This window comes from Antechinus flavipes, chromosome 1 (genome assembly GCF_016432865.1).
Source record: "Antechinus flavipes isolate AdamAnt ecotype Samford, QLD, Australia chromosome 1, AdamAnt_v2, whole genome shotgun sequence".
Classification (NCBI taxonomy): domain Eukaryota; kingdom Metazoa; phylum Chordata; class Mammalia; order Dasyuromorphia; family Dasyuridae; genus Antechinus; species Antechinus flavipes.
Genome location: NC_067398.1, coordinates 657,599,762 through 657,622,804, shown reverse-complemented (window position 1 = coordinate 657,622,804; position 23,043 = coordinate 657,599,762). Strand labels below are relative to the sequence as shown.

At 57.0% G+C, this 23,043-nt stretch overlaps 3 protein-coding genes across 6 annotated transcripts in view; 2 read left to right on the top strand and 1 right to left on the bottom strand.

Annotated features, from left to right (window-relative positions):
* The first annotated feature begins 1,232 nt into the window (after window positions 1-1,232).
* TRIP10 (thyroid hormone receptor interactor 10) lies at window positions 1,233-13,660 on the top strand. 4 transcript variants are annotated; one of them, XM_051971730.1, is made up of 15 exons: window positions 1,233-1,253; window positions 6,487-6,602; window positions 6,854-6,910; window positions 7,033-7,180; window positions 7,314-7,376; window positions 7,788-7,892; window positions 7,973-8,101; window positions 8,245-8,391; window positions 9,719-9,913; window positions 10,985-11,149; window positions 11,435-11,544; window positions 11,967-12,099; window positions 12,306-12,436; window positions 12,698-12,819; window positions 13,147-13,660. In XM_051971730.1, the coding sequence occupies exons 1-15, from the start codon at window positions 1,248-1,250 to the stop codon at window positions 13,293-13,295; spliced, it is 1,776 nt and encodes a 591-aa protein (XP_051827690.1). In that variant the 5' UTR covers window positions 1,233-1,247; the 3' UTR covers window positions 13,296-13,660. The 4 variants fall into 4 exon arrangements, with proteins under 4 accessions (XP_051827690.1, XP_051827688.1, XP_051827687.1 ...); XM_051971728.1 differs by lacking the exon at window positions 1,233-1,253 and adding an exon at window positions 2,206-2,314 and having other exon boundaries at window positions 8,248-8,391; XM_051971727.1 differs by lacking the exon at window positions 1,233-1,253 and adding an exon at window positions 2,206-2,314.
* SH2D3A (SH2 domain containing 3A) lies at window positions 13,639-19,534 on the bottom strand. Its single transcript, XM_051971731.1, has 10 exons — window positions 19,387-19,534; window positions 18,065-18,154; window positions 17,251-17,648; window positions 16,628-16,713; window positions 15,937-16,514; window positions 15,736-15,851; window positions 15,056-15,233; window positions 14,877-14,988; window positions 14,598-14,783; window positions 13,639-14,517 (listed from the first exon to the last, which is right to left on the bottom strand). Exons 2-10 carry the CDS (start codon window positions 18,143-18,145, stop codon window positions 14,357-14,359), a joined length of 1,896 nt encoding a protein of 631 aa, XP_051827691.1. The 5' UTR covers window positions 18,146-18,154; window positions 19,387-19,534; the 3' UTR covers window positions 13,639-14,356.
* A 2,322-nt stretch (window positions 19,535-21,856) lies between these two features.
* VAV1 (vav guanine nucleotide exchange factor 1) overlaps window positions 21,857-23,043 on the top strand; it is a 35,942-nt gene continuing 34,755 nt past the window's right edge. Inside the window, exon 1 of the mRNA XM_051971726.1 lies at window positions 21,857-22,159. Within this exon, the coding sequence (XP_051827686.1) occupies window positions 21,956-22,159 (204 nt within the window). The 5' untranslated portion in view covers window positions 21,857-21,955. The remainder of the gene's footprint in view (window positions 22,160-23,043) is intronic.

Below are 23,043 nucleotides of genomic sequence, written 5' to 3'. Positions count from 1 at the left end.
GTCAATATACCTCCCTGGGAAGATGAGGGTCAGAATTAGGAGAGAAGTCGAGTGACTGAAGATGGAGACAGATGCAGATGCAACTCTTTCTGTTCCCTGAAACCCATAGTTTCCCTGTAACTCTTCAAACCCAAACCCTCTGTCCCGGCCTCCCCCTTGTTTATTTCCCTCTATTAAAGTGAGCTCTTGAAAGAAGGGACTATCTTCCCTTTTGGCTTCATAGCTCCAGAACTTGGCACAAAAAAGTTTGAAATCAATGTTCACCTTATACATAGCCGTTGCCTGTTGGTTGGTATTTCATTCATCGATTCATTTATTAGGTGCGTCGGCACATAGTAGGCACATAGTAAATGTCTGTTGGATTTATTGGACCCCAGCATGGCGGAGAGAGCTAGCCTCAGTACAAGTGACTACTCTGCCCTCGGGAATATGCAATCCTGCACAGGTTGCTTAGTTTTGTCCTGTCCGGTGCAGCCCTGGACTCTGAATTGCAGAAATGGTGCTGACTCCGATTGGCAGAGATGATTTCCACATTTCAGTAGTTCCCGGTATCACCAAAACCACAGGTCCAATCTCTATTCCCTATCATTTCTTGGGAGGGGGAAACTGAGGAAAATAGACCCGTGAGAGAGGAGAGGAAGATCTTCGTTTCTGTGTCTTCAGGAACTAGATTTGCTGCACTCTGAGGTGTGTGCTAAGTGACAGGTACAACCTACAGCGGTTGCTTTGGCTTCTTAGGTAGAGGACACCATAGCAATTTAGGGGAGGATTTGGCCCTACTTGGGCATGGTGCAAGTTTCCAGTGTCCAGAATGGCCAGTAGGTGGGGCACTAGTCCCGGCAGTGACTGAACTTCAAGGTTCCCAAGTCTGCCCTTATTTTGGGGTTATGGGCTCCCTACAATGCAGACACCCCTCATCCTAGATCCTCGTCTCCCCCCAGGAGGATCTGAAAGCACTTAACTCCTTTAAGGGAACCACAACTTCATGGACTCTAATAGTCTGAGGGGAGGAATCTTTTTGGCTCCAGCTGTGACCCCAAAGTGGCTGGGAACCAGGTAGCTCTGGACCCCAGCCCAGGCAGCTCTAAAGAAAAAAGCCAGTCTAGGCGATAGGATAAGAAGGAAGATGGGAGCAGGCTGGAACCTTTCGCCCCATCCTTTTCTTTTCATCCCAGCGCCTCAAAGAGTTTTACAAGGTGGGAACTGACTTTTATGGGCTCGGTGGTAGAGAGGTCTCCAGGCCTGGGATGGAGGTGAGACTAACTTCCCAGTCCCTCAGGGCAGGGTGTCTGGGGTGGTGAGGGGGGGAGGGGGCTGGGGCTGATCAAGGTGGAAATGAATCAGGTGGTAATTAGGCCTGTCTGAATCCAAGGAAATGGGATGGTGTTAAACCGAGTTGGGCAAAGGGGATGAGACAGCTGCTAAGGCTGAGGAGCTGGGGACTGCTCCACCGGCCAAGGTCGGTCTGTCTCTGCATTTCCGATGCAGAGGAGCTGGGGGCCTTGGCGTTTGGGCAAACCAGGCCAGGAAGCCGCGGGGTTTTTTGGTGGGGGGGGGAGTCACTAATGGAGCTGACCGCAAGGTGGCCTTGGAAGAGGTCAGCCTGGGGTAGGATCGAAGCGGCTCCATTCCCCTCCTTCCCTCATCTTCCCCACCTCTTCACCTCCCCCTCCCCCCCTCCGCGCCTCCCACCGCACACCCTCTGTCCTTGTGGCCGGAGACCATTAGTGGCGACAAGGTAGCTGTCTGGAAACTGGCCCTGTACTCAAAATAACCGAGTGACCTCAGCCTCCTGTCTCCTCTTCTGTGTGGTCTGGTCTGGGGAGCTGGGGAGGGGATTCTGGCCATGTCCCTTTAAGGGGGGGGAAGGAATTTGGCAAAGGGTGGTCTTCTTGGGAAAGCAGAAATAGCGTCTAGTCCCTTTAAGAGATGGAGGGGGTAGAGAGAGCGGGAGTGAGGGGGTGGGAGGTCCCTGGAAATCGGTTGGAGCTGGATAATGAATGGGTTAAGTGGCTGGAGGTAGCTCCGGGGCTATAGAATGAGTCCTAGGTCTTTAAAAGGGGGCGGGGAGGATGCCGCTCCACTCCCACTCGCGGCTCCACCTCTCCCAGAGTTTCCATTCCCGGGTTCGGTGGCGCTGGGGAGGTGGGAGGTGTGTCTAGCTTTTGGGGGCGGAACCGGGCCCGGCCGGGGGCGGAGCCTAGAGGCGGAGGGCGGGGTTGGGCCGCGCCGGGCCGGGCCCGGCCGCGCGGGGCTGGGGCAGTGTCTCGGGTCTGGCGGCGGGAGCAGCATGGATTGGGGCACGGAGCTTTGGGTGAGTCTGGTTCCGGCCCCCCACTTTTTCCATCAGTCCTCTCCGTCTCTTGGGGGCCCCCTTCCTGTATCCCAGTGCCCCCTCCCAGTTTTCTCCCTTAGCTGCTATCCCAGGTCAGTCCTCGTCCCCTTCTCTCCCCCCTCCGGGTTAGTCCTCTCTCGGCGCCCTCTCTCAACTCTTCCACCGGCCTCTTCGCCGTTCTCTTCCATTTCTTTCCCATTGCCCTACACTTTCTCTTCCAGTTCTCCCCCAGTTCTCCTAGTTGGCCCCTCACGTTTATTCCAGTGCCCCCCCTCAATCTTTTCCAATTCCCTTTCCCCCAACCCCCCTTTGCAATTCTCTTCACTTTGATTTCAGTTTCTCTTCCCTGGCGGCTGCAGTCATCTCCCTTAAAGTAATTTCTCTCCTGTCCCCTTCTATTCTCAGTTTTCTCCTAGTTCCCCTTCTCTTTCTCTCCCGCTCCCTTCCCCCGACTCTCTTACAGGTCTCTTCTACTCCCCCTCCCCCGGTGCTTTCAGGCCTTTTCACCCCCCCCCCTTTTCTCTTTCTCATGCTCCCTCCCGTTTGCCTCCTTTCCTCAGTTTCTTCTCCCAGAATTCTTCTCCTGTCCCCCTTCCCATACTTCCCCAGTCTCTCCTAGTGTCTTCCTCCGCACCGTGCTTAGAGTGCTGCCTTTTGTCACCGGACTAGCCTCCCTCTCCCCTTTTGAACTCTAGGGTTGGAAGGTTGGCGGAGAGAGCTCGGAGACTCCTCCGGGCCAGGAACTCCCCTTTCTCCAGTCCTGACCTAATTGACCTCAGCCGAAGTTATTTATGCCGCATTTCCAAAGGGCCCTTTGCCAGTCGGACCCTGTCCCTCCTGCCCCACCCACACAGGATCCCGATATCCAAGAGGTCATATATTCCTGGGTCTGAGGTGGAGGCTGGACTCTTTGGAGTCCTGTAGCCAGCGCTCCCTCTCCTTCCCATATATGCCCCACTCTTCGTAGCCCTGAGGAGGCCGGGCCGGCTAGCCTTGCTGGAGGGGGACCGATGTTGGGGGGAACCGAAGGGTTTCCCAGTGACTAGGACAGGCCACTCAGCACCCGACCCTTGATTTTTTGGGGGGAGAGTGTGGAGGGTTGTCACTAGTGACCCCTCCCTTGGCTTGAGCTACTGTGTTTACATCCCTTGCTCTCCTCCCCCTCCCACCCCCCCAACAGGAAGTGGATTTCCTTCCCAGCCTAATGCCTGGGCCAGGGATCCTAGCCCTCCCCCCACCCCACCCCAAAAGGCCCAGTCCTTAGGCTGCCTCGGTCCCTTCCCCTGGCTGGGCCTCAGGCGCTCTTCTCCCTGTTTTGTTTTCCTTACCCCTGGCCCTCTGGCCCTCAGTCTCTCTCCCTCTCCCTGGCAAACCAGTTTGTCCTCGATGGATGTCTCATAGTTTGGCTCCGTTCAAGCTTGGACCTTTGGGAAGGCTCCTAATCTAGGGCTGGAAGGAAGATTTCTTCCCACCCCTAGCCCTGGCTCTGGCTCTGGCTCTCCCCCTGCCCTCCTTGACCCTCTGGCTTTGGGAGTTCCTGGGGGAGGGGGAGGGGTGGGTGGGGGTGGGGACCTCACTCCATGGACTCTGGCCTTAGGCCCCTGGTGAGCATCGAGTTTCCCCCAGTTACTGGGGCCTTCCCTTGGAGAAAGACTTGATTTTTGATGGGCCCGGCCTCAGTTTCTCCACTCCCACTTTGGGGCCTGAGCTAGGTGGAAGGAGGATGAGCTATGTGGGGGTTCTGGCACTAGGGTCATTCCCTGGGAATCGAGCTTGTGCCAGATGAAAGGGGGGGGAGTATGTGGCAAACTGGAATAGGTCACCTATTTTGAGCTCCCTGACCAGGTCAGGCTCCTTCTTATCTTACTGGGTCTCTGGGTCTTTGCCCAGGGGCAGCTGGTTCAGTACATAGCTGGGGGGTTAGGGTGGGGTAGAGTGTTAAGCAGAGAGCCACCAGGTGGTTGTTAGGACCCAGGATTTCCGCTTGTTTCCAGCCTGGTGCCCCAATGCTTACTTCAGCCATGTTGTCCCAGGAAAGCTCTGACACTTCTTCCAGTGTGACTTGGAGACATCTTTCCTTCCCTTGTTCTCTTTTAGGGAATGGGGGCCTGGTTCCTGAGCTCCTCCCTCTTCCTGGCTGGGATTAATCCATTTACTGGGCTCTAAAGGACTGGCCTGAGACTGATAACATCCCTGCCGAGAGAGGGAGGGCAGACTGAAGGCTAAACGCCTTAAATAGTGGGAGAGGGGTCTTCTCCCATAAAGGGGGAAGGGCTAGAGAAGCTGAGGACTCTGGGGAAGGAGTCCAGTTAGCCATGGGAGGTGTGAGGAGTCTGGTCTCCAGAAGAAGTCTTAATTCCTCTTTCTCTAACTCTTCATCACCACCCCCCTCCCTTGGCTGTTGGGAGTTCCCATCCCCAGGGGCCTGGAAAATCCAGGGCCCTCCAGAAATCCCCAGGAATCCCAGTCAAGTCAAGTTACCAAGGACTGGAGCTGGGGAGTGGGAGGGGGATCTTATGGTTTGTAGTCCTGTTCCCCAGGAAAGTAGGAGTACACTACCTGGGAGGAGAAACTTCAGAATAAATGGCTATACCAATTTCTTGCCACTTTCTAAAGCCTGACTCATGAGGAAGGGCAGGGAGATAGGTTAAAAAGGGAGTATTAGAATGTCAAAATTGAGAGAGGTCTTAGACACCTTCTCATCTTACAGATGAGGAAACTGAGGTTCTGAGAAAGCCAGGAATTTAACCTAACGAGTTAGGAATGGGGAACAGAACCCAGTCAGCTTTTGAAACTCCACCTACAGTGTGGGGCCGCCTAATGGAATAGCTCCGTGCTGTTGGGGGACAGGGGTGGGAAAGAGAGTAGATATGGACAGGAGGAGGTGCGTTGGTGTTATATGACGGGGCCTGGAATAGGAGAGAAAAGGAGCACCCAAAAATACTTGGGATTTTATGGAGACTATTTGTGACTCTGGGGGGACTGAGTCAATGAGTAGGGTTTAGGATAGGACTTCCCTTGAAACTCTTGAGGGGGAAGGAGGGAGAGAGGGAGGGATGAAAAGAAAGAGACAGAATGTGTGTGTGTGTGTGTGTGTGTGTGTGTGTGTGTATGTGTGTGTGAGAGAGAGAAAAATGAGAATTTTCCTCACTTGGGGAGGGCAGTGATGATATTTCCTTTTGTCTTTCTACTGCACCCAGGTAATTGGGGAAGTAACAGGTTAATGAGTTTTAGAGGGGAAACCTTTTATGGGGAGACTGAGGCCATGGAAATTAAGTGACATCCTCAAGGTCAGATAGGGAGTAGAACCAGTATTCTAAACCATAGGCCCATTTTCTGATTCTTGTGTCCCATATGGGCCAAACAGCTAGGGTCCACCTAAGCTGTAGACTTCCTGTGGGTCTCCCTGGAGAGAAGGGAATTTAGGAACCCTTGATCTCAGGCCTTGGGGGCTGGGGGGTTAAGTACTTTTAGCCTCTGGGGCAGTGCCCGCCTCTTGCCTGCCAGTAATACTGCCCCCCTCTCTGTCTTTCTGTAGTGCCTGACTCACCCACTCCTGCCCGCCCAGCCGGATTTTCCGGAATGGAGGGGGATTAGGGGTGTGTGTGGGGTAACCTGGCTGGAGCTGGGGCCTTGGGGGTAAGGACCAGGGAACAGGCAGGTTCCAGGCTAATTTTGTCCCTGGGGAGAAGAACAAAGATTCTGTGAAGCTCTTGTAGCGTCTCCCCTCTCTCTTCCAGCTTTGCACTGACAAAGTCTTGGTTTTTGGTGGATGGGGATTCAGTCCCACCATCTTTGCCCCTTCTGGTTTAGGGACTCTGATGGGAGAGGGGGAACACCTTCTGCTGCCCATGGCTTCTCTTTTCTGAGAGCCCTCCTCCAGAAGGGCTGTTTTCCTGGCCACTCCCAGTCCAGGCCATTGGGGTGGGGCTTTGTCGGCTACACCCACAGGAGGGGGGGGGTGGAGAATTGGAGCTGTGAGCCTGGACTCCCCTGGCCTCTCTGAGGTCATAAATTTGGAGATGGCTGTCCCTGGAAGGAACATTAGATTTCTCCTTTTACAGAGAAGGAAACTGAGGTTCAGAGAGGGGACAGAATGTATTTAAAGTCCTGTCCCTTTTTCTTTCCCCATATTTCCTGCTCCCCTTCAGGACCAGTTTGAGGTGATCGAACGCCACACGCAATGGGGCCTGGACCTGTTAGACAAATACGTGAAGTTTGTGAAGGAACGGACAGAAGTAGAACAGAGCTACGCCAAGCAGCTCAGGTGGGCCTCAGGCTGGGATAGCAGGGCTCAGCGTGGGGACCCGGGGCTGGCTAATTCAGCTGCCAGGCTCCAGGGAGCTTAGGGGAAGCTCAATCTGGGGTAAAATCCCTTAGGATTCTGGGCTGTGAGCGGAGGTGGAATGCTGGCAAAGACTATGGGACGAGCCTTCTTGGGATCTTTCTGAGTGGGGAGGGGGCCAAACTTAGACTTAACAGTTCTCTTCCTTTCTCTCCTACCCATCTTCCCGACAGGAGCCTCGTGAAAAAATACCTTCCCAAGAGATCGACAAAGGATGATCCGGAGTCGAAGTGAGGAGGGAGGATGTGGCTGGGGTGGTGGAATTGGTCCCCTTCTCTCCTCCCTCATGGGAGCCTGGATGCAGATGTCAGTCATTGCTAAGTTCTCCCCTCTGTCTCTGTCCCTGCCCCAGGTTCAGTCAGCAACAATCTTTCATGCAAGTTTTACAAGAGCTCAATGACTTTGCTGGCCAGCGGGAACTGGTGGCTGAGAACCTGACCATGCAAGTGTGTCTGGAGCTGGCCAAGTATTCACAGGACATCAAACAGGAGCGGAAAATGGTGAGGGCATCCCCAAAACTCCAAGCCTTCACTCAAATTCTCCCCTTCTGGCAAGGCAGTCCCCCTACTCCATCTCCCCTAGTCCACTTGGGCCCCAGGACTTCATTTCTAAGCTCTCCTCCCACTCCTGCAGCATTTCCAGGAGGGCCGCCGGGCGCAGCAGCAGCTGGAAAATGGACTCAAGCAGCTGGAGAATGTGAGTGCTCCGAGAGGGGAAAAAGAGAAGGAGAGAGGGCGGAAAAGTGAGCAGAACCACACCTGGGGGCCCTACAGACCTCTCAGCTGCTGGGCCAGCAGGCCAGGACACAGGGTGGTGGACTGCCTTTGGTGGGCCAGCAGGGCCAGAATGGGGGTGTGGACCGCCTTTACTGTCCCTGCTTAAGTCCTGCCTCCAGTTTTTAGTCCTTACATTATTACTTACTTGTTTGACCATGATACAGAAAATAAAAGCTCTACCCCTGATGGACTGGATTGGGAATGAGGGGCTTTCACCTCACTGGGACTCAATTTCTCCTTCTTTAAAATGGGAAAAGGAGTCCCTCCCTCCTGGGGAGGAGGGGGAGAGTTCACCCTTAGGTGACTTCTTTCTCCTTGTCACCTTCCTCAGAGCAAGCGGAAGTTTGAACGAGACTGTCGGGAGGCCGAGAAGGCAGCTCAGACGGCCGAGCGGCTGGACCAGGACATCAACGCCACCAAGGCCGATGTGGAGAAGGTGGGAGGGCTGTGGGACTCGGGGGGCGAGGGTGGGGCTGCGGGCGCGGCGGGCCGTGACCCCGGAGTGATCTCCTGCAGGCAAAGCAGCAGGCCCACGTGCGCAGCCACATGGCCGAGGAGAGCAAGAACGAGTACGCCGCCCAGCTCCAGCGCTTCAACCGCGACCAGGCCCACTTCTACTTCACGGAGATGCCACAGATCTTTGATGTGAGCAGCCCGAGCCTCCAGGGGTTCCAGGGGTCCAGGCCCTTCTCTGTTTCCCCAGATTCCCTAAGACCCTCTTCCGAGCTCCCAGCATCTTGGGTTCTCCCCCTGCCAGCCCTTCCCCTCAATCCCCTGTGCCTCCCCAGAAGCTCCAGGACATGGACGAGCGGCGGACGGCCCGGCTTGGCGCGAGTTACGGACTTCTATCCGAGACCGAGCTCCAGGTCATGCCAATCATCGGGAAGTGCCTGGAAGGCATGAAGGTGGCTGCTGCCGCTGTGGACCCCAAGAACGTGGGTGCTGGGCCCTGGGGGGGAGGGGAGCTGACAGTGCCAGTGATGGCCCTGAGGAGGGCGGCTGCAGGGAGGGCCGGAGCCCCAAGGAGGCCCGAGGCCAGAGACCCAAGGAGGCCTGAGATCCGAGCCCAGGGCCAGAGTCCCGGGGAGGCCCGAGACCCGAGCCCAGGGCCAGAGTCCCGGGGAGGCCCGAGACCCGAGCCCAGGGCCAGAGTCCCAAGGAGGCCCGAGGCCAGAGACCCGAGCCCAGGGCCAGAGTCCCAAGGAGGCCCGAGGCCAGAGACCCAAGGAGGCCCGAGGCCAGAGACCCAAGGAGGCCTGAGATCCGAGCCCAGGGCCAGAGTCCCGGGGAGGCCCGAGACCCGAGCCCAGGGCCAGAGTCCCAAGGAGGCCCGAGGCCAGAGACCCAAGGAGGCCTGAGATCCGAGCCCAGGGCCAGAGTCCCGGGGAGGCCCGAGACCCGAGCCCAGGGCCAGAGTCCCGGGGAGGCCCGAGACCCGAGCCCAGGGCCAGAGTCCCAAGGAGGCCCGAGGCCAGAGACCCGAGCCCAGGGCCAGAGTCCCAAGGAGGCCCGAGGCCAGAGACCCAAGGAGGCCCAAGATCCGAGCCCAGGGCCAGAGTCCCAAGGAGGCCCGAGACCCGAGCCCAGGGCCAGAGTCCCAAGGAGGCCCGAGGCCAGAGACCCGAGCCCAGGGCCAGAGTCCCAAGGAGGCCCGAGGCCAGAGACCCAAGGAGGCCCAAGATCCGAGCCCAGGGCCAGAGTCCCAAGGAGGCCCGAGACCCGAGCCCAGGGCCAGAGTCCCAAGGAGGCCCGAGGCCAGAGACCCGAGCCCAGGGCCAGAGTCCCAAGGAGGCCCGAGGCCAGAGACCCAAGGAGGCCCAAGATCCGAGCCCAGGGCCAGAGTCCCAAGGAGGCCCGAGGCCAGAGTCCCGAGGAGGCCTGAGGCCAGAGTCCCGAGGAGGCCCGAGAGCTGAGCCCAGGGCAGGAACTCTGAGACCCGAGCCCAAGGCCAGAGTCCCGGGGAGGCCCGAGACCCGAGCCCAGGGCCAGAGTCCCGGGGAGGCCCGAGAGCTGAGCCCAGGGCAGGATCTCCGAGGCCTGCTCAGGCACAGGTGATCCTATCCTGGGGCCCTCCTTGCCCTCAGCTCGATTCTCAAGCTGTAAAATCAGATTGATGGACTTAGATGATCCCTGAGGTCACCTCGGCTCAGGCGCCCAAAGGGCCCTTTCTGCTATAATCTGTGAGAAGCCACCAAGTTGGGTAGCGGCCAGATGGTGAGAACCTGGATTGCCCCCAACCCCCGTCCTCCACCTGTTTCCCAGGATTCCCAGGTGCTCATCGGCCTGCACAAATCTGGCTTCACCCGCCCTGGCGACGTCGAGTTTGAGGACTTCAGCCAGCCTATGACCCGCGCCCCCTCAGATAGCAGCCTGGGACTCCCCCCGGATGGGCGCCCCGACCCACGAGGGCCAGTCAGGAATCGCCCCAAGCGCTGGCCCTTTGGGAAGAAGAATAAGGTAGGGGTCAGGGAGGCCTGGGCAGGCTCGCCTTGTGTGCCGGCATGCTCCATTCTGAGCCTTCCCCCATGGGGGCAGGAGCCGGATGGGGAGGGGGGTCATTGACCAGAGATATGAATGACTGGGGATGGGTGGGGCCCGTTGAGTCAGCCCCCTCACCCCTGAAGCCCCAGGGAGCCACCGGCCGGAACGCTGAGTCCCGGGCTGGAATCTTCCTCTTGGCTCTTGTCCCAGCTGGGATTGAGAACCCAGTCCCCTGGGGCTGGACTTCAGGGCGGGGGCAGAGGGGCTGAGGAGGGTTCCCAGCTTGAAGGTTTAACGCGGGACTTCCTGCTCTGCATGCAGCTGGCTCTCACTGAGATTGGGGTCAGAGAGAGAGCTGTGGGGAGGGGGTGTGTGAGAGTGTGTGTGGGGGGCTGTGTGTGTGTGGGGGAGATGGGGAAGTGGGCTCGCAGGGGAAGCTGTTCACTGTTCCTTCTCTCATTCTTGGGGACATCACTTCATGGGGGGGCGGTGGTTGGAGGCCAAACTTTCCTTTCCCACTGACCTGGCCCCAGGCCCACTCCTCCAGGGCTCTCCCCAGTGCTACCTCCAGGTTCTCCTGCCTCTGACCTAGCCCCCAGCTCCCAGATCCTGAGGGTGACCTTTGATCCCAAGGGATTTAATCTTTGACCTGCCACCTCTTGCCTGTCCTGGATCTGCTCCTTCTGCATGTGTGGACTAGGGAAGACAAGGCCTGAGACAGGGGGCTGGAGTAGGGGAGAGCAGGGGACCAGGATTCCTTGCTGGATGAAGGGAGGCTTGGTAAACAGTCGGGTGTTCTGGGGCTCCTGGGAGCTCTCGGCCTTGTCTTCTTGTCCCCCCAGCCCTCGCTCCGTATTTTGTGTTGCTCTCTGGAATGTGCATGTTTTGTGTCCCCGTGTGTATGTGTGTCCCAGTTTTCTTACCGTTTTTTTTCTCCATTTTGTGTTTCTTTTTTTCCTTTTTTGTGTGTTTGTCTGTCCATCCATCCCTGCTCTTGACCACCCCCATCCCATACCCTGTCCCTTGCCCCTCCTCCCCCGCCTGTAGCTGCCCCCTCCACCCCTGTCCCCCCTGGGGGGCCCCCCTCCCTCGGCGTACGCTAACGGACCCCCATCCCCTCGCTTCGGCCGGGACCCCCTGGCCTTACTGAGTGAGATCAGTAAGTCAGTCAAGCCCCGGATAGCCTCCTTCCGCAGCCTCCGAAGTCGAGGGGTAAGTGGGCCCTCGGCCCCTTGGGGAGGGCCTCAGGGTGCTGAGGCGACGAGCCCCCCCCTCCCCACACTGGTAAGGGAAGGGGTGGGTCAAGACGGCTGGGCGCCAGGCAGCTCCACCCTGATCACCCTCCTCTCACCCCTGTCTCCCCACTGCCCACTTAGGGTTTCATTAGGAGGGGTCAAGGGCTGAGCGTCAGCCCCACCGGTCACGTGGCTTTGCCTTGGGCTGCTGGGCTGGGGGGCATTGGGAGAAGGTTGAACCTCCTTCTATTTTTCCTCATAGACAGTGGCCACGGAGGATTTCAGCCACCTGCCCCCTGAGCAACGGAGAAAAAAGTTGAAACAGCAATTGGAAGAGCGAGGGCGGGAGCTGCAGAAGGAGATCGATCAAAGGTGAAGAGGGGGGCATTGGGGGCACCCGGGCCGACCTCTCACTCTCCAGAGGATGCGGGCAGGGAGGCCGGGGCGGGCAGGGGCCTGCCAAGGTCATGCCAGCAGCAGAGACGCCCTCCCAGCACCGGCTCCCTCGGGCCTGGCCATTTTCTTTTTATATTTGCTCTGCTTGGCTGAAATGGAAAGAGCTTGGAGGGCCGGGGGCATGGGGCCAAATGGCTGCTTTACGTAAGATTTGCTCAATTAGAATTACACAGTTGGGTTGCCTGGCGGAGGGAGGGAGCTCCCCGTCGCCGGGGGCCTCGCAGCCACTTTGGGGGCAGCCTGCTGGGGCTGGGGTGGGACCAGAAGCCCTCCCAGTCCCCTTGTGCTGAGGGAGAGAGCTGGGCAGGCTGAGGAACCCGCCTTCCCTCGCTTGCTAGGGAGGCTCTGAAGAAGATGAAGGACGTTTACGAGAAGACGCCGCAGATGGGTGACCCTGCCAGCCTGGAGCCCCGCATCTCGGAGACCCTGGGCAACATCGAGCGGCTGAAGCTGGAGATCCAGAAGTATGAGGTGAGCGGCTCCCGTCTGGGACCTGGCCACCGGCCCCGCTGAGTCACTGGGGGAGGGGGGGCTCCAGCTGTTTCCCATCATGGCCTAGGCAGGCAGCGGAGTGACCTCAGGAAACCTCCCGGCTCGGCTCCGAGGGTGGTGGGAGATGAGGCGCGGGGGGCACGGCCAGGCAGCCCTTCCCAAACGCTCTTCGCTTTGCTCTTTAGACATGGCTGGCCGAGGCCGAGAACAGAGTCCTGGGTAACCGCAGCGATAGCCTGGGCCGGCACAGTCGCCCCCCAGAACCTCCCTCTGGGGCTCCCCCCGACACAAATAACTGTTCTTCTGACAAGGAGAGGTGAGGGGCTGGGGCCGAGGGGGGAGGGGTGACATCTGCTATGTTGGAGAAGGGCCCTAGCTGGAGGGACGGGACGGAGGGAGATGGGAGGGAAGATGGAGGCCTTCGGGAAGAGAGAAAAACACGCGAGAGATAGGACGTGCAGCCCGGGTAACGGGGCGGCAGCGCTCGGCAGGGAGGCAGGCGGGGAGAGGGGGCTACAGTGGGGAGCAGTGGCGGGGGCGGGCACGGTGAAGGTTCACTCCCCACTCCTGCCCTCAGCCCGGAGGCCCCCCCCTCAGACGAGGGAACGGACACCTCCATCTACACCGAGTTTGAGGAGGACTTTGAGGAGGAGCCAGCCTTCCCCATCGGTCACTGTGTTGCCATCTACCAGTTTGAAGGTGAGAAGGAAGGAGGGGATGGTCGGGAACCCTCCTTGCAGGGCTTCCCCCCTGGACCCTGGGTCCTTCCAGGAGAACCGCCGCCTGGCGCAGAGGGAGCCCTGGCTTTGGAGCCAGCGCCCGGGGAGAGCCTGGTCTCTGCCACCTGGTGCTGACGGGATCCTGAGCTAGTGCTTTCTAGGCCTTATCTACAAACGGTCCCATCTCCACAGTCCCTTCCATCTGGATTCCGGGACCTTGGGATTGGCCCGCAGGGGGAAGTCACTCCCAGCCTGGGGTCCTCTGCTTTTTGGCCCCTCCTCAGGCTTTGTCCCCATTTCCCATCAGGCTCGAGTGAGGGCACGATCTCCATGGACGAAGGAGAGGATCTGTGCCTAATGGAGGAAGATAAAGGCGACGGGTGGACGAGAGTCCGGCGGAAACAAGGGGGTGAGGGCTATGTGCCCACCTCCTACCTTCGAGTCACCCCTAGCTGAACCCTTTTGCCATCTGGGGGGTGGGTAGAGGGACCGCCGACGGGCAGTCCGCCCTGCCCCCTCCTTTCCTCCTAGGGCCTGGCTGTTGCTGCTTTAGGACCCTGCCCAGGGGGCCGGGAGTGGGGCTGGGCCTGGCTGCCCCTCACTCCACACCATGTATGCACTTTATTCCCGGGGTGGCCTAGGCTTCCGCTCCCCCCATGCTCCTCAGCCCAGAGTTCCTAGCTGGGGCCTGTGTAACCCCTGCTGCCGGGCCCAGCCCCACTGTGCCTCCTACACTCGATGTACATACTTGTGCTCCGGCAAGTGCAGTTTTTTTTTTAAAAAACAACAAAACAAAAACTTGTATAAATGGACTGTGTGCAGCCCCTGACTTGGAGCTTTATTTAGGGTTTGGGTGGGCGGCCTGTGTCACCGGACCCTCCCCCAGCCCACTGTGTCCTCACCCACCTGTCCCCACAGCGGGGCCACCACAAAGGCCTCCTCTGTCCCTTCCCCTGCCCACCCTAGCTCTGCAGCCCTGGAAGGGAGCCTCCGTGTCCCATCTGGGTCTGCGCGTGCCTCAGACATTATTGATCTGATCCCTGTGACTTGTGGGAAGGGATATGGCAAGTTCCCACTTTGTGAGCATAAGGAGCTTATCCAAGAGGGGATGGGGGGGGGGGGCGGGGAGGCTCCTAGCAATGTCCCCTTCCCCCAGTGGAAGGAAAACAAGGTTTGCTTCGGGTGAAGAGCTGATCCAAAGCAGCAGATCCGACTTAAGGGGCAGCAACAACTTCTGCGAGGTAGTGAATGCCTCTCCCAGAAGCCTCTCAGGTTCTGGAAGGGCAGCGAGAGGCCGGGGGCACTTCCAGGTCCCAGGAGCGGGGAGAGGAACTGGGAATGAGGGCTCAATTGTTGTCCCTTGCTCTGGAGGCCCTCACTTCTCCAGGTGTGGGCCAGGGGGGCAGGGCTCACACCGGCCCAGCTAGCATTAGTCAGACTGGGGAGCAGGGGCAGAAGACTTCCATCTTCCCAGGAGGCTTGTGGTCCAAGGGGAGTTCCGGCCAACCCAGGTGACTTCAGCCCTCGGGTTCCAGCCTCCGGGAGAGAGCACTGAGAACAAGGTGGAACTTCTTGTGCCGTTCCTCCGGTCCCACGCCAGCACCCCGGCTGCCCCAGAGGAGCCTCAGGGCAAACTCAGTCTGGAAGGCTTCATACAGCTCTGGGGTGGGCTGGAAACCTAGGAGGGGGAAGGGCAGAGGCCGGGGTAAGGCAGGAGATCCCAGGGGACGGCAAGGAGAAGGGGAGGACGCAGCTTACCCTTCAGCTTGGCCCTGGCCACCTCTCGATAGTGGGAGGCGTTGTCGGCCACGGCGCGGGCTCCCTGCAGCGTCCACAGCAGCCGCTCGCAGCTCTCCTCGTCGGACCCCCACAGCTGGGCCCCCTCCAGCAGCCGGGCCACGGGCACTATGTGAGGCAGGGCCACCTCCCCAGGCCGGCCCATCCCTGGGACGAGAGGAAGGGACCGCTGGGGCTGCCTGGCTCCGAATCTCGGCTCCAGTTCGGGGGCCCCCTCCCTGCTTCCTTTCCTTCACTTACCAGTCCCCTCATCCAGGGCCCGGACAAAGGGCTTGAGCTCCTTCTCAAAGGCCAGCGCAGCCTCCGTGTGGTTCTGCCGGAGGAGGCGCCATGTCTGCTCTAGCCGGGTGATCTGGGGGGGAGCCGACACTCAGGCCCTGAGCCCCTGGGACCCCGGCTCCCTTCCCCCTCCACCTTACCTGGGGCAGCTGCAAGGCCGTCATCACTGAGGAGAGCGCAAACAGATCTCCTGTGCCCCCGGGGGCCCGGAGGGCCAGCGCCAGCTGGATAAGGCCGAGCAGGGTGGCCGCGCGTTCGGCCACTGGCCCCGAGCATCCCACCACAGCTATGGCCGCAGCCAGGGCCAAGGCCTCGTGCCTGGGGGGAGACTGCAGGGTCAGGGAGAAGAAAAGGGGGTTGGAGACTGGGGCAGGGCTGTGGCTGGGGAGCACTGCCAGGGAACGGAACACGAATGTAGGAGGCTGTGAAGTCTGGAAGGCAGAACCAGCAATCCTGAACTGATGCCGGAGCCAGTGGGGGGCGAGAATGTATGTGTAAATCATTATAAAATAAACCCCACATGAGACACTTTATTTTTGTATATGTAGCTAACTACTTTAACTAGTTTTTGCTACCTGGGCCCCTTTACACTCTTCAATTTTGTTTGTATGCTGACAAGATAATGCCATCTGCATCCCCTTTAAATTTTACCATCCTGGACCAGAATCCCTGTTGTCTCACCCTAGTTGTGGCTCTGGGGAGGATCGGAAGAAAAGGGAAAGTTTGAATGGCTTTGAGGACGGCATAGTTATTCCCTAATGCTCCTGGGGGAGAAGGGGGAAGAGACCGAGGCAGGGTTAAGGTAGAACATGGAGCTCACCTCTCCAATAGGTTAAGCCGAAGCTGGTGACCATGAGGTAGCGTGAGGAGTTCCAGCCCCGAGGGGACACCCATTGCCTGGCGCTGAGCTCGAGTCACACCCAAAACCTGGACTGCCTGGGAGGAGAGGGGTGGTGAGCCCAGGGAAAGCTGCCTTGGGGACATCTCGGGTCATGATGCTGCCAGATTCTGGGCCCCTGACCTGGCAGTCGGTGAGAAGCAGGTGTTGGGCTACGGTGCTCACATCATGCTGCAAGAACAAGGCGCGAAGGGTCTGAAGGGTACCGGGCTCCAAGGGTCGGTTCTCAGGGCCCAGCAAGCAGGAAGAAAAGGCTTGGGGCTGAAGGGCAGTGGGAATTCCTCCTCGGGGTCTCACAAAATCTTCAGCCTCTTCTTCCTCCTGCTCTTCCCACCAAGGGATCTCCTGTGCACCTTGTTTGTGGCTGAGGTGGGCGTGTGAGGCCTCTGGCTCTGGTCTGTCTCTGGGTCCATGTCCGGCCTCCTCCCTGCTTCCAGCTTCCTCCCCTTGCCTTGCCTTCCCTTCCAGGTGGAGCATCTCCTGGGGCACCAGCTCAGAGGAAGTGGGAGTCCCGGAGTGTTCAGGCAACATTACAGAAGGTGCCCGTGGAGGTTTGGGTGGCACCTTGGGATGCAGCTGCCCATCTGAACCCCACTGTGGGATGCCCCTGCTCAGGTACTGGGCCCTGCGCAATACAGGATCACTGCCAGTACGGAAAAGGGGGGAAACAGGAGGTACCACTTTGGCCATCTGGAGCTCATCTGGGAAACCAGAGATAAAAAGGGACAGATTTGGGGCTTGGAGACAACAAGGCAGCGATGGGGAGAAGTCAAAGGGGCACAGAGAGAAGGACCCCAGTGGAGTCCCAACTTACCTGGGCCTTTGCTATCCTTAGGAGGGCCTCCCTTATGCCCCAGGATATCTAGGCTGGCTGGCTGGCTACCACTGAGCTCCTTGGTCCTAGTTGGCAATTCAATTCAGGAAACATTAATGAAAGGTACCCATTTTCCCCAAGGAATTGTGCTAAATGCTAGATAGTTACAAAGGAATCAATCCTCACATTGAGAGAGTTTACTTTTGATTGGTGGGATCAGGGAAGGGGGAATACCACATGCAGATTAGTAACAAAAGACATACTAAGTAATTTGGGGTTGGGGGGAATTTCCATAACAACTGGTAGATTAGGAAAGGAAAGGCTTCCCCTCCCAGAGCTGAACTTTGAAGGGAACCAGGGAGTATACAAGGTACAGATGGAAAGGAAGGGAGTACATTTTGAGACTGAGAACTGTGTAAAGCAAAAGTGGGCAAGTGGGAAATGGGAACATGCGTTTCCTCCCTTTCAGAGGAGCCATGCCCCCAGCTCATTTGGGTCCCACCTCAAGGATGGGTATCCCCTCCTCTTCCAAGGGTTTTGCAGCAATGGCCAAGATGAAGTAGGGTGCCGTGACTGATGCTCTTCCCCGCCTTTGGCCCCAGTGTCACCCCATCTCCCCTTACCTGAGCAGGTCCCTGAAGGCCTGGCGTGCACCATCACTGCAGCCGTCCCCGCTCAGGCTCCGCCGGTGGTGGGGCTTGCCGGAGGTCACTGGATGTGGAGGTCCGCGGCGGGCTACAGGGCGAGAGGCCACGGCCCCTGAAGCCTGGGACAAGGGACGCTGCGTGGTCACGTAACAGTTTACCAGGGCGGGCACGCTGGGGAAGCGCTCGCCTTCCAGCTGGAAGAGCGCCCGAGGCCTGCCGGGGCGAGGGCGCAGCTGGATCCGCACCACCTCCAGGTGGAGGGCTCGGCCGCCCCAGCAGCAGGACAGCACCAGGGGGCTGGAGCCGGAGGCCAAGGCAGAGGGGGAAGCCCATACCAGGAAGTCCCCGTCCGCCAGCAGCAGGGCTTCTGCTTCCTAGGGACGGAAAGGGCAAGAGTGGCTGAAGGCTTGGAGCATCCGCAGGGCCAGGCTGGATGGGAGCCAGGGACTCGGTCCCAGAGACAGGAGTTAGACAACAGGAGGGAGAGCAATGGGCAGCAATGGGCAGGAGGCCCAGATGTCTGACGGCCTGAGAGGCTGGACTGGATGGGCTGGGGGGCCCTGGTTGACGGACGGAGGTACAGAGAGAGTAGGATGGGGCACTGGGATGTGCCTGAAATTCAGGAGGGCGAGGAGACCTCAAGTAAGGGTGGGGAGGGCTCAGATGTCTGGTCAATCCCTTCCACTGAGTCTGGCTTTGCTAAGGGAGGCGATGGGAAATTAGGCTTGAGCCCAGGTACCCAGAGTACCTCTCAGCCAGAAGTCTCCACCAGGGGGTGCTCTGGGGTTACCTTTTCAGACAGTCCTCCATGGTACCAGATCTGCTCAACCAACTCTTTCTCAGGGTCCAAAGGCTCCTCTCCCTTTTCCATCCGCAGCTCCTGGGCCCATGGAAAACACAAAATAGGGGACAGGGATCATTGAGGGGGACAGCATCAGGACTGGGAGTTAGGAGACCTAGCATCTGACCCTAACTTGGCCGGGATAACTTGACCAAGTTTTTTACCTCCTAGGGGATCCCAGTTTCTTCATCTGTTCTAAAAAAAAACCCAGGCCACGTGGTGAAGGAAGCATGAGGAGCAATCAAAACATCCCAGAGTTGGAAAGGCCTTTAAAAAATAACAATGCTACATGTATACAAAGCCCCAAAGTTTACAAAGTCATTTCCCTGCAATTAATACCCTTAAATAAGAGCATGATGGGACCTTAGAATGTCAGAACTGGAAGGGGGCATAAGAACAGAGAACGCCAAATGCCAGAGACCAAAGGAATCTTAAGAGGGGGTCATCTAGTTCCAGTGCTAAGTGGGCGGGGGGACAAAGGGCTAGACTTTGAGAAGCAGGAAGACCCGAATTCAAATTCAGCCTCAGACACACAGCAGCAGTGTAACCATTGACAAGTCAGTCACTTAAGTTCTGTCTGCCTCAGTTTCCTCATCTGTAAAGTGGACGGTCCCTCTCAGAGTTGTGACGATTCAAAAAGTTTAACAGTGCCTGACACAGAGTCGGTGGCTTAATAAATGCTTATTTCCTTCCTTCAGAGAGAGGAATGTTATTTGTCTAGGGTTCTACAGAGTTAACGCTGATTTTAGATAGAACTCAGGACTCAACTCTCAGTCATGTTGGAGGGCAGAGTACAATTTGGGAGAGGAAACGAAGGGAAGGGAGACGTTTCCCCAGTATTCTACTGTGCCGGAGGGTAGGGAGAATTCAGGACCTTAGGGCGTGGAGTTGGAGTTATGACTGTACCTGGGATTCCAGCGGCCTGAGTCAAGAGGGATGGGGGGGCGGGGATGGTGGAGAGGAGCAGAAGGAAGTTCCGGGGACAGAACAAGGGGAAGGAATCCTTTCCAGCCACTTTCTCCTAATTCATGACCCCAAGCCTCAACATCCCCTCACCCCCCCTGCAGAAAGTCCCCGAGTGTAAATGTGGGGAGGAAGGGGCGGATGAGTGGAAGTTTCTATGTACTAGAGGTACGCATGAGAACGGATGTCTCCAGCAACAAGTGACCGCGATTTCCCGTCCCCTTCAACCCTGCAGGTACAAAGTCGAGGAGCTTTGGCAACAAGCCCTCCACACCCCCACACCTCTGCCCAGAGCCTAAGGAACCCACCTGGAGGGGCTCAAGTCAGGTGCAGCTGTTTCAAGTCCGAGCGCCTCAGTTCTGCACCTGGGCCGGCATCACCTACGGCCCCAACCTGTGCCCAGAACCCCCCTCACCTGCAGAGGTTTAAGTCAGGCGCTGCCCTTCCAAAGAAGAATGCACCTGGCCCCGCCCCATCCTGGCCCCGCCCCGGCCTGGCCCCGCCCCAGACGGGGCCCCGCCCCAGCCTCGGCCCGGAACGCTGGGATCTCACCTGGAGGGGTGTTTAAGGCTGGCGCAGCTATTCCAAGCCGGAGCTTCCTCGGCCCGGCGCAGCCCTCCTCCGCCGGCACCCGGCCCCGCCCACGGAGGGAACCGCGCTGGCTCCGGCCGGAATCACCTCGCCACGCCCCCTGGTTTCCTCCCAGTAGGAGGGGCGCTGCGGAGGGGCGGAGCCCTGAGCTGCGTTAACTTGAATCATCCCCTCGTCTTCCTTTCCCACCCCTAAACCTCCCCTTTCTGGTACAGAAATTTTTTCCGGCCGTGGGGGGAGGGACGCGTCCGGGAAGGGGTGCCTGGGAAATGCCTCGATTTCTAAGGGGGGCGGCGGCTAGTGAGCAGGTGAGCTGGGACGGGGAAGAATGAAGCGCCCGCTTGGAAATCCGAGGGTGCGCCCCGGGTTTCATCTCCACCAAGTGGACTTGATGAAGTTGCTTAATCAATTCGAAGCATTCAGTTTAAATAGTTATGAATGATTTTCAAGAATTCAGTATCAAGTCACTGCTGTTGCTTAAGATGACTGGCCAGCTGAACTAGACCAGAATGTCCCGATGAAGCTTCTTTTTTCATATTCCCAGCTTGTTTTCCCTAAGAGAAGACAAACTTGCCTCTTTAATCCCCTTGTTCCCTGGATACAGTTTCCTGATAACCTGGGGGATATAAAGTCCCAGCCCCATGGAGTCTCACCCTCGAAGACTTGCCTAAAATCATGGGAGTCCCTAGACCTTGATAACCTACCGAACGACGCATTTCTACATGGAGAGGAGAGAAATTTCATCTAGAAAAAATTGTTTTTGTTTTTAAATAATAGCTTTTCATTATCAAAATATATGTAAAGATAGTTTTCAACATTCATCTTTGCAAAACCTTGTGTTCCAAATTTTTCCATTCCCTTTCCTCCCCTAGGCAGCAACTAATATATGTTAAACACGTGTAATTCTTCTACACATATTAGGAAAATTTACTTTTTATTTAAGGTTTTTTGTATCAATATTCATTAGGAAAATTGGTCTATAATTTTCTTTCTCTGTTTTGACCCCACCTGGTTTTGGTATCAGCACCTTATCTATGTCATAAAAGGAATTTGGTTGGACTCCCTCCTTCTTTCCCTAAAGCATTTAATTAAAAAAAAAAAAAAAAGATACATTTAGGGGCAGCTTAGGAAGCACAATGAGCACCAGCCCCAGAGTCAGGAGGACCTGAGTTCAAATTTAATCTCAGACACTTAACACTTCCTAGCTGCGTGACCCTGGGCAAGTCACTTAATCCCAATCGCCTCAGCAAAAAAAAAAAAAAGGCATTTATTAAGTGCCTACTATGTGTCACTTGGATATGCAAGAAAAAAAGAGAAACTTCCCTCGGCCTCAGTTTCTTCACTTGAAAATGAAGAGGTTGGATATGATTTCTGAGGTCCTTTCAGCTCTAAATTCTGATGATTTCTTCCCAGATACAGCTGAGATCTGATTCCCTCGCCTCCCTTCTCTCTTCCAACCCTATGGCCTTGAATCCAAACTAAGTGTTTGCCCAAGACCAGTTTCAGAGACTGTCCATTTGCATATATTTGCAATTTTTTAATATCATGTCCCTAAACAGAAGTAAGGAGGAGTGGTGGTGGACCGTGAAGTTAGATCCTTTTTTTCCCCCAGGAGAAAGAAATGAAAATGGATAGTGAGCTGGCGATGGCTTCCTAATGCAAACCTCTCTTTTAACCATCCTTCCTTGGGTCCTTCTCAGAGACCCTAAGAAATGATGGGGAAGAGAAATTAGAACTCCCTGATTTCTCTTTTTCCATTCCTCAGTCCTGTAGTGCTTCTTAAGGACAGGAAGGAGGGCTCCATTTCAGTTATCCTTCTTCCCCCAATTCTGAACAGGGATGATTGGGGGCCCAAGGTTAGGAAACTCTGCCCCATCAGAAAGAATCTCAGTTCATATTCAGCATACAACCAGGAAGATGCTTCCATCTCAGTCATTTGAATAGATGAGGTAATTGAGGCTGAGAGAGGACTTGGTGGCAGAGAACTGAGCTCCAGACCTGCTCATTTCTGTGTCCCATTTTTCCAGCCTCCCCTGGGGAGGTGAGACTGAACTGGGCCTTACAGAACTGGGCACTAATGACCAGGTGCTCAGGGCTCCTCCTCCTCCTCTGGGGGTGCTCCTTTTCACTCCCCCAACCGGAGGCCCCTCCTCCGGGACTTAACATCTTTGTAACTGGCAGAGAAGAGGAAGTGGTACTTTAGGCCTCAGAGAGTGAGTGGTGTCTGGGCGGCGAGACTAGCAGTCTGGGCCTTGGGGTCTGCCTGGGCCAGGTTGGGGGGCCACCATGGAGTTGTGGCGCCAGTGTGCCCACTGGCTTATCCAGTGCCGGGTGCTGCCCCCCAACCACCGGGTGACGTGGGACGGGGCCCAGGTCTGCGAGCTTGCTCAGGCCCTCCGTGATGGCGTCCTCCTGTGTCAGCTGCTCAACAACTTACTGCCCCATGCGGTCAATCTTCGAGAGATCAACCTGCGCCCCCAAATGTCTCAGGTGAGTCCTAACCACTGTGCTGGGGGAGCCCCAGTCAGCTCAGAGTTACCTGAGGATTCAGGTCAGGGAGGGCCGGGGACTCCCAGATGCCAGGCTTGTACCCCCAGGGTGAGGGCAGTGTCTGAGTGGTTATTTATAGGCTCAGAAACCTCAGAATGTGGGGTCCCAAGCTGCAGGGGCTGTGGTCTTAAAGCCCCTTTTCTCCAATGCAGTCCCTTTGAAGGGCTTAGTGGGGTTCAGCCCCACTTAGAGCTGAAGTCCCCATGTCTGGGGGGTGGCTTTTGGGTTGGGGTTTGGTTAGGGTCACAGAGATACCCTTTCAGTAGAGGAAAAGCTTGGAGGATGAGATGGAAATCATTGTGATAAATGTGGAGTGCAGCTTGAGAGGAAAGGGGTGCCAGAGGGTGGAGGGGGGATAGTGGTATAGTCTAAAGAGTTTCAGACTGATGGGTTTAGAACCAGAAGTCCTGAATTCAGTTCCCAGCTCTGCCACTTACTAAATTATATGATTTTAGTCATTATTTTTCTTCTCTCTTTGGATCTCAATTCCCACCTGTAAGGGTGTTAAATGGTCTGCATGGTCCCTTCCAGCTCTGAGTCCTATTAGAGCATCTAATCTGCCTGGGTTGGAATCCCCCATTGCTGGGGATTCTGGGAGAAGGCTCATAGGATTGAAGCCCCCATTGTTGAGGTTAGGGGAATTGAGATGAGGGATGGAGGGTGATGAGTCCCCCTTGACCAGTGGGAGATAACAGGAGGATGCATCTTCCCTTCCCTGCAGGGGCATCCTGGCTGGACTCCTAGCTTCCTCAGGGTCCTTCTCCCTGGATGCTTGCCACCCCAATCCCTATCCCTACTACACACACACATTCCCACAAACCCCC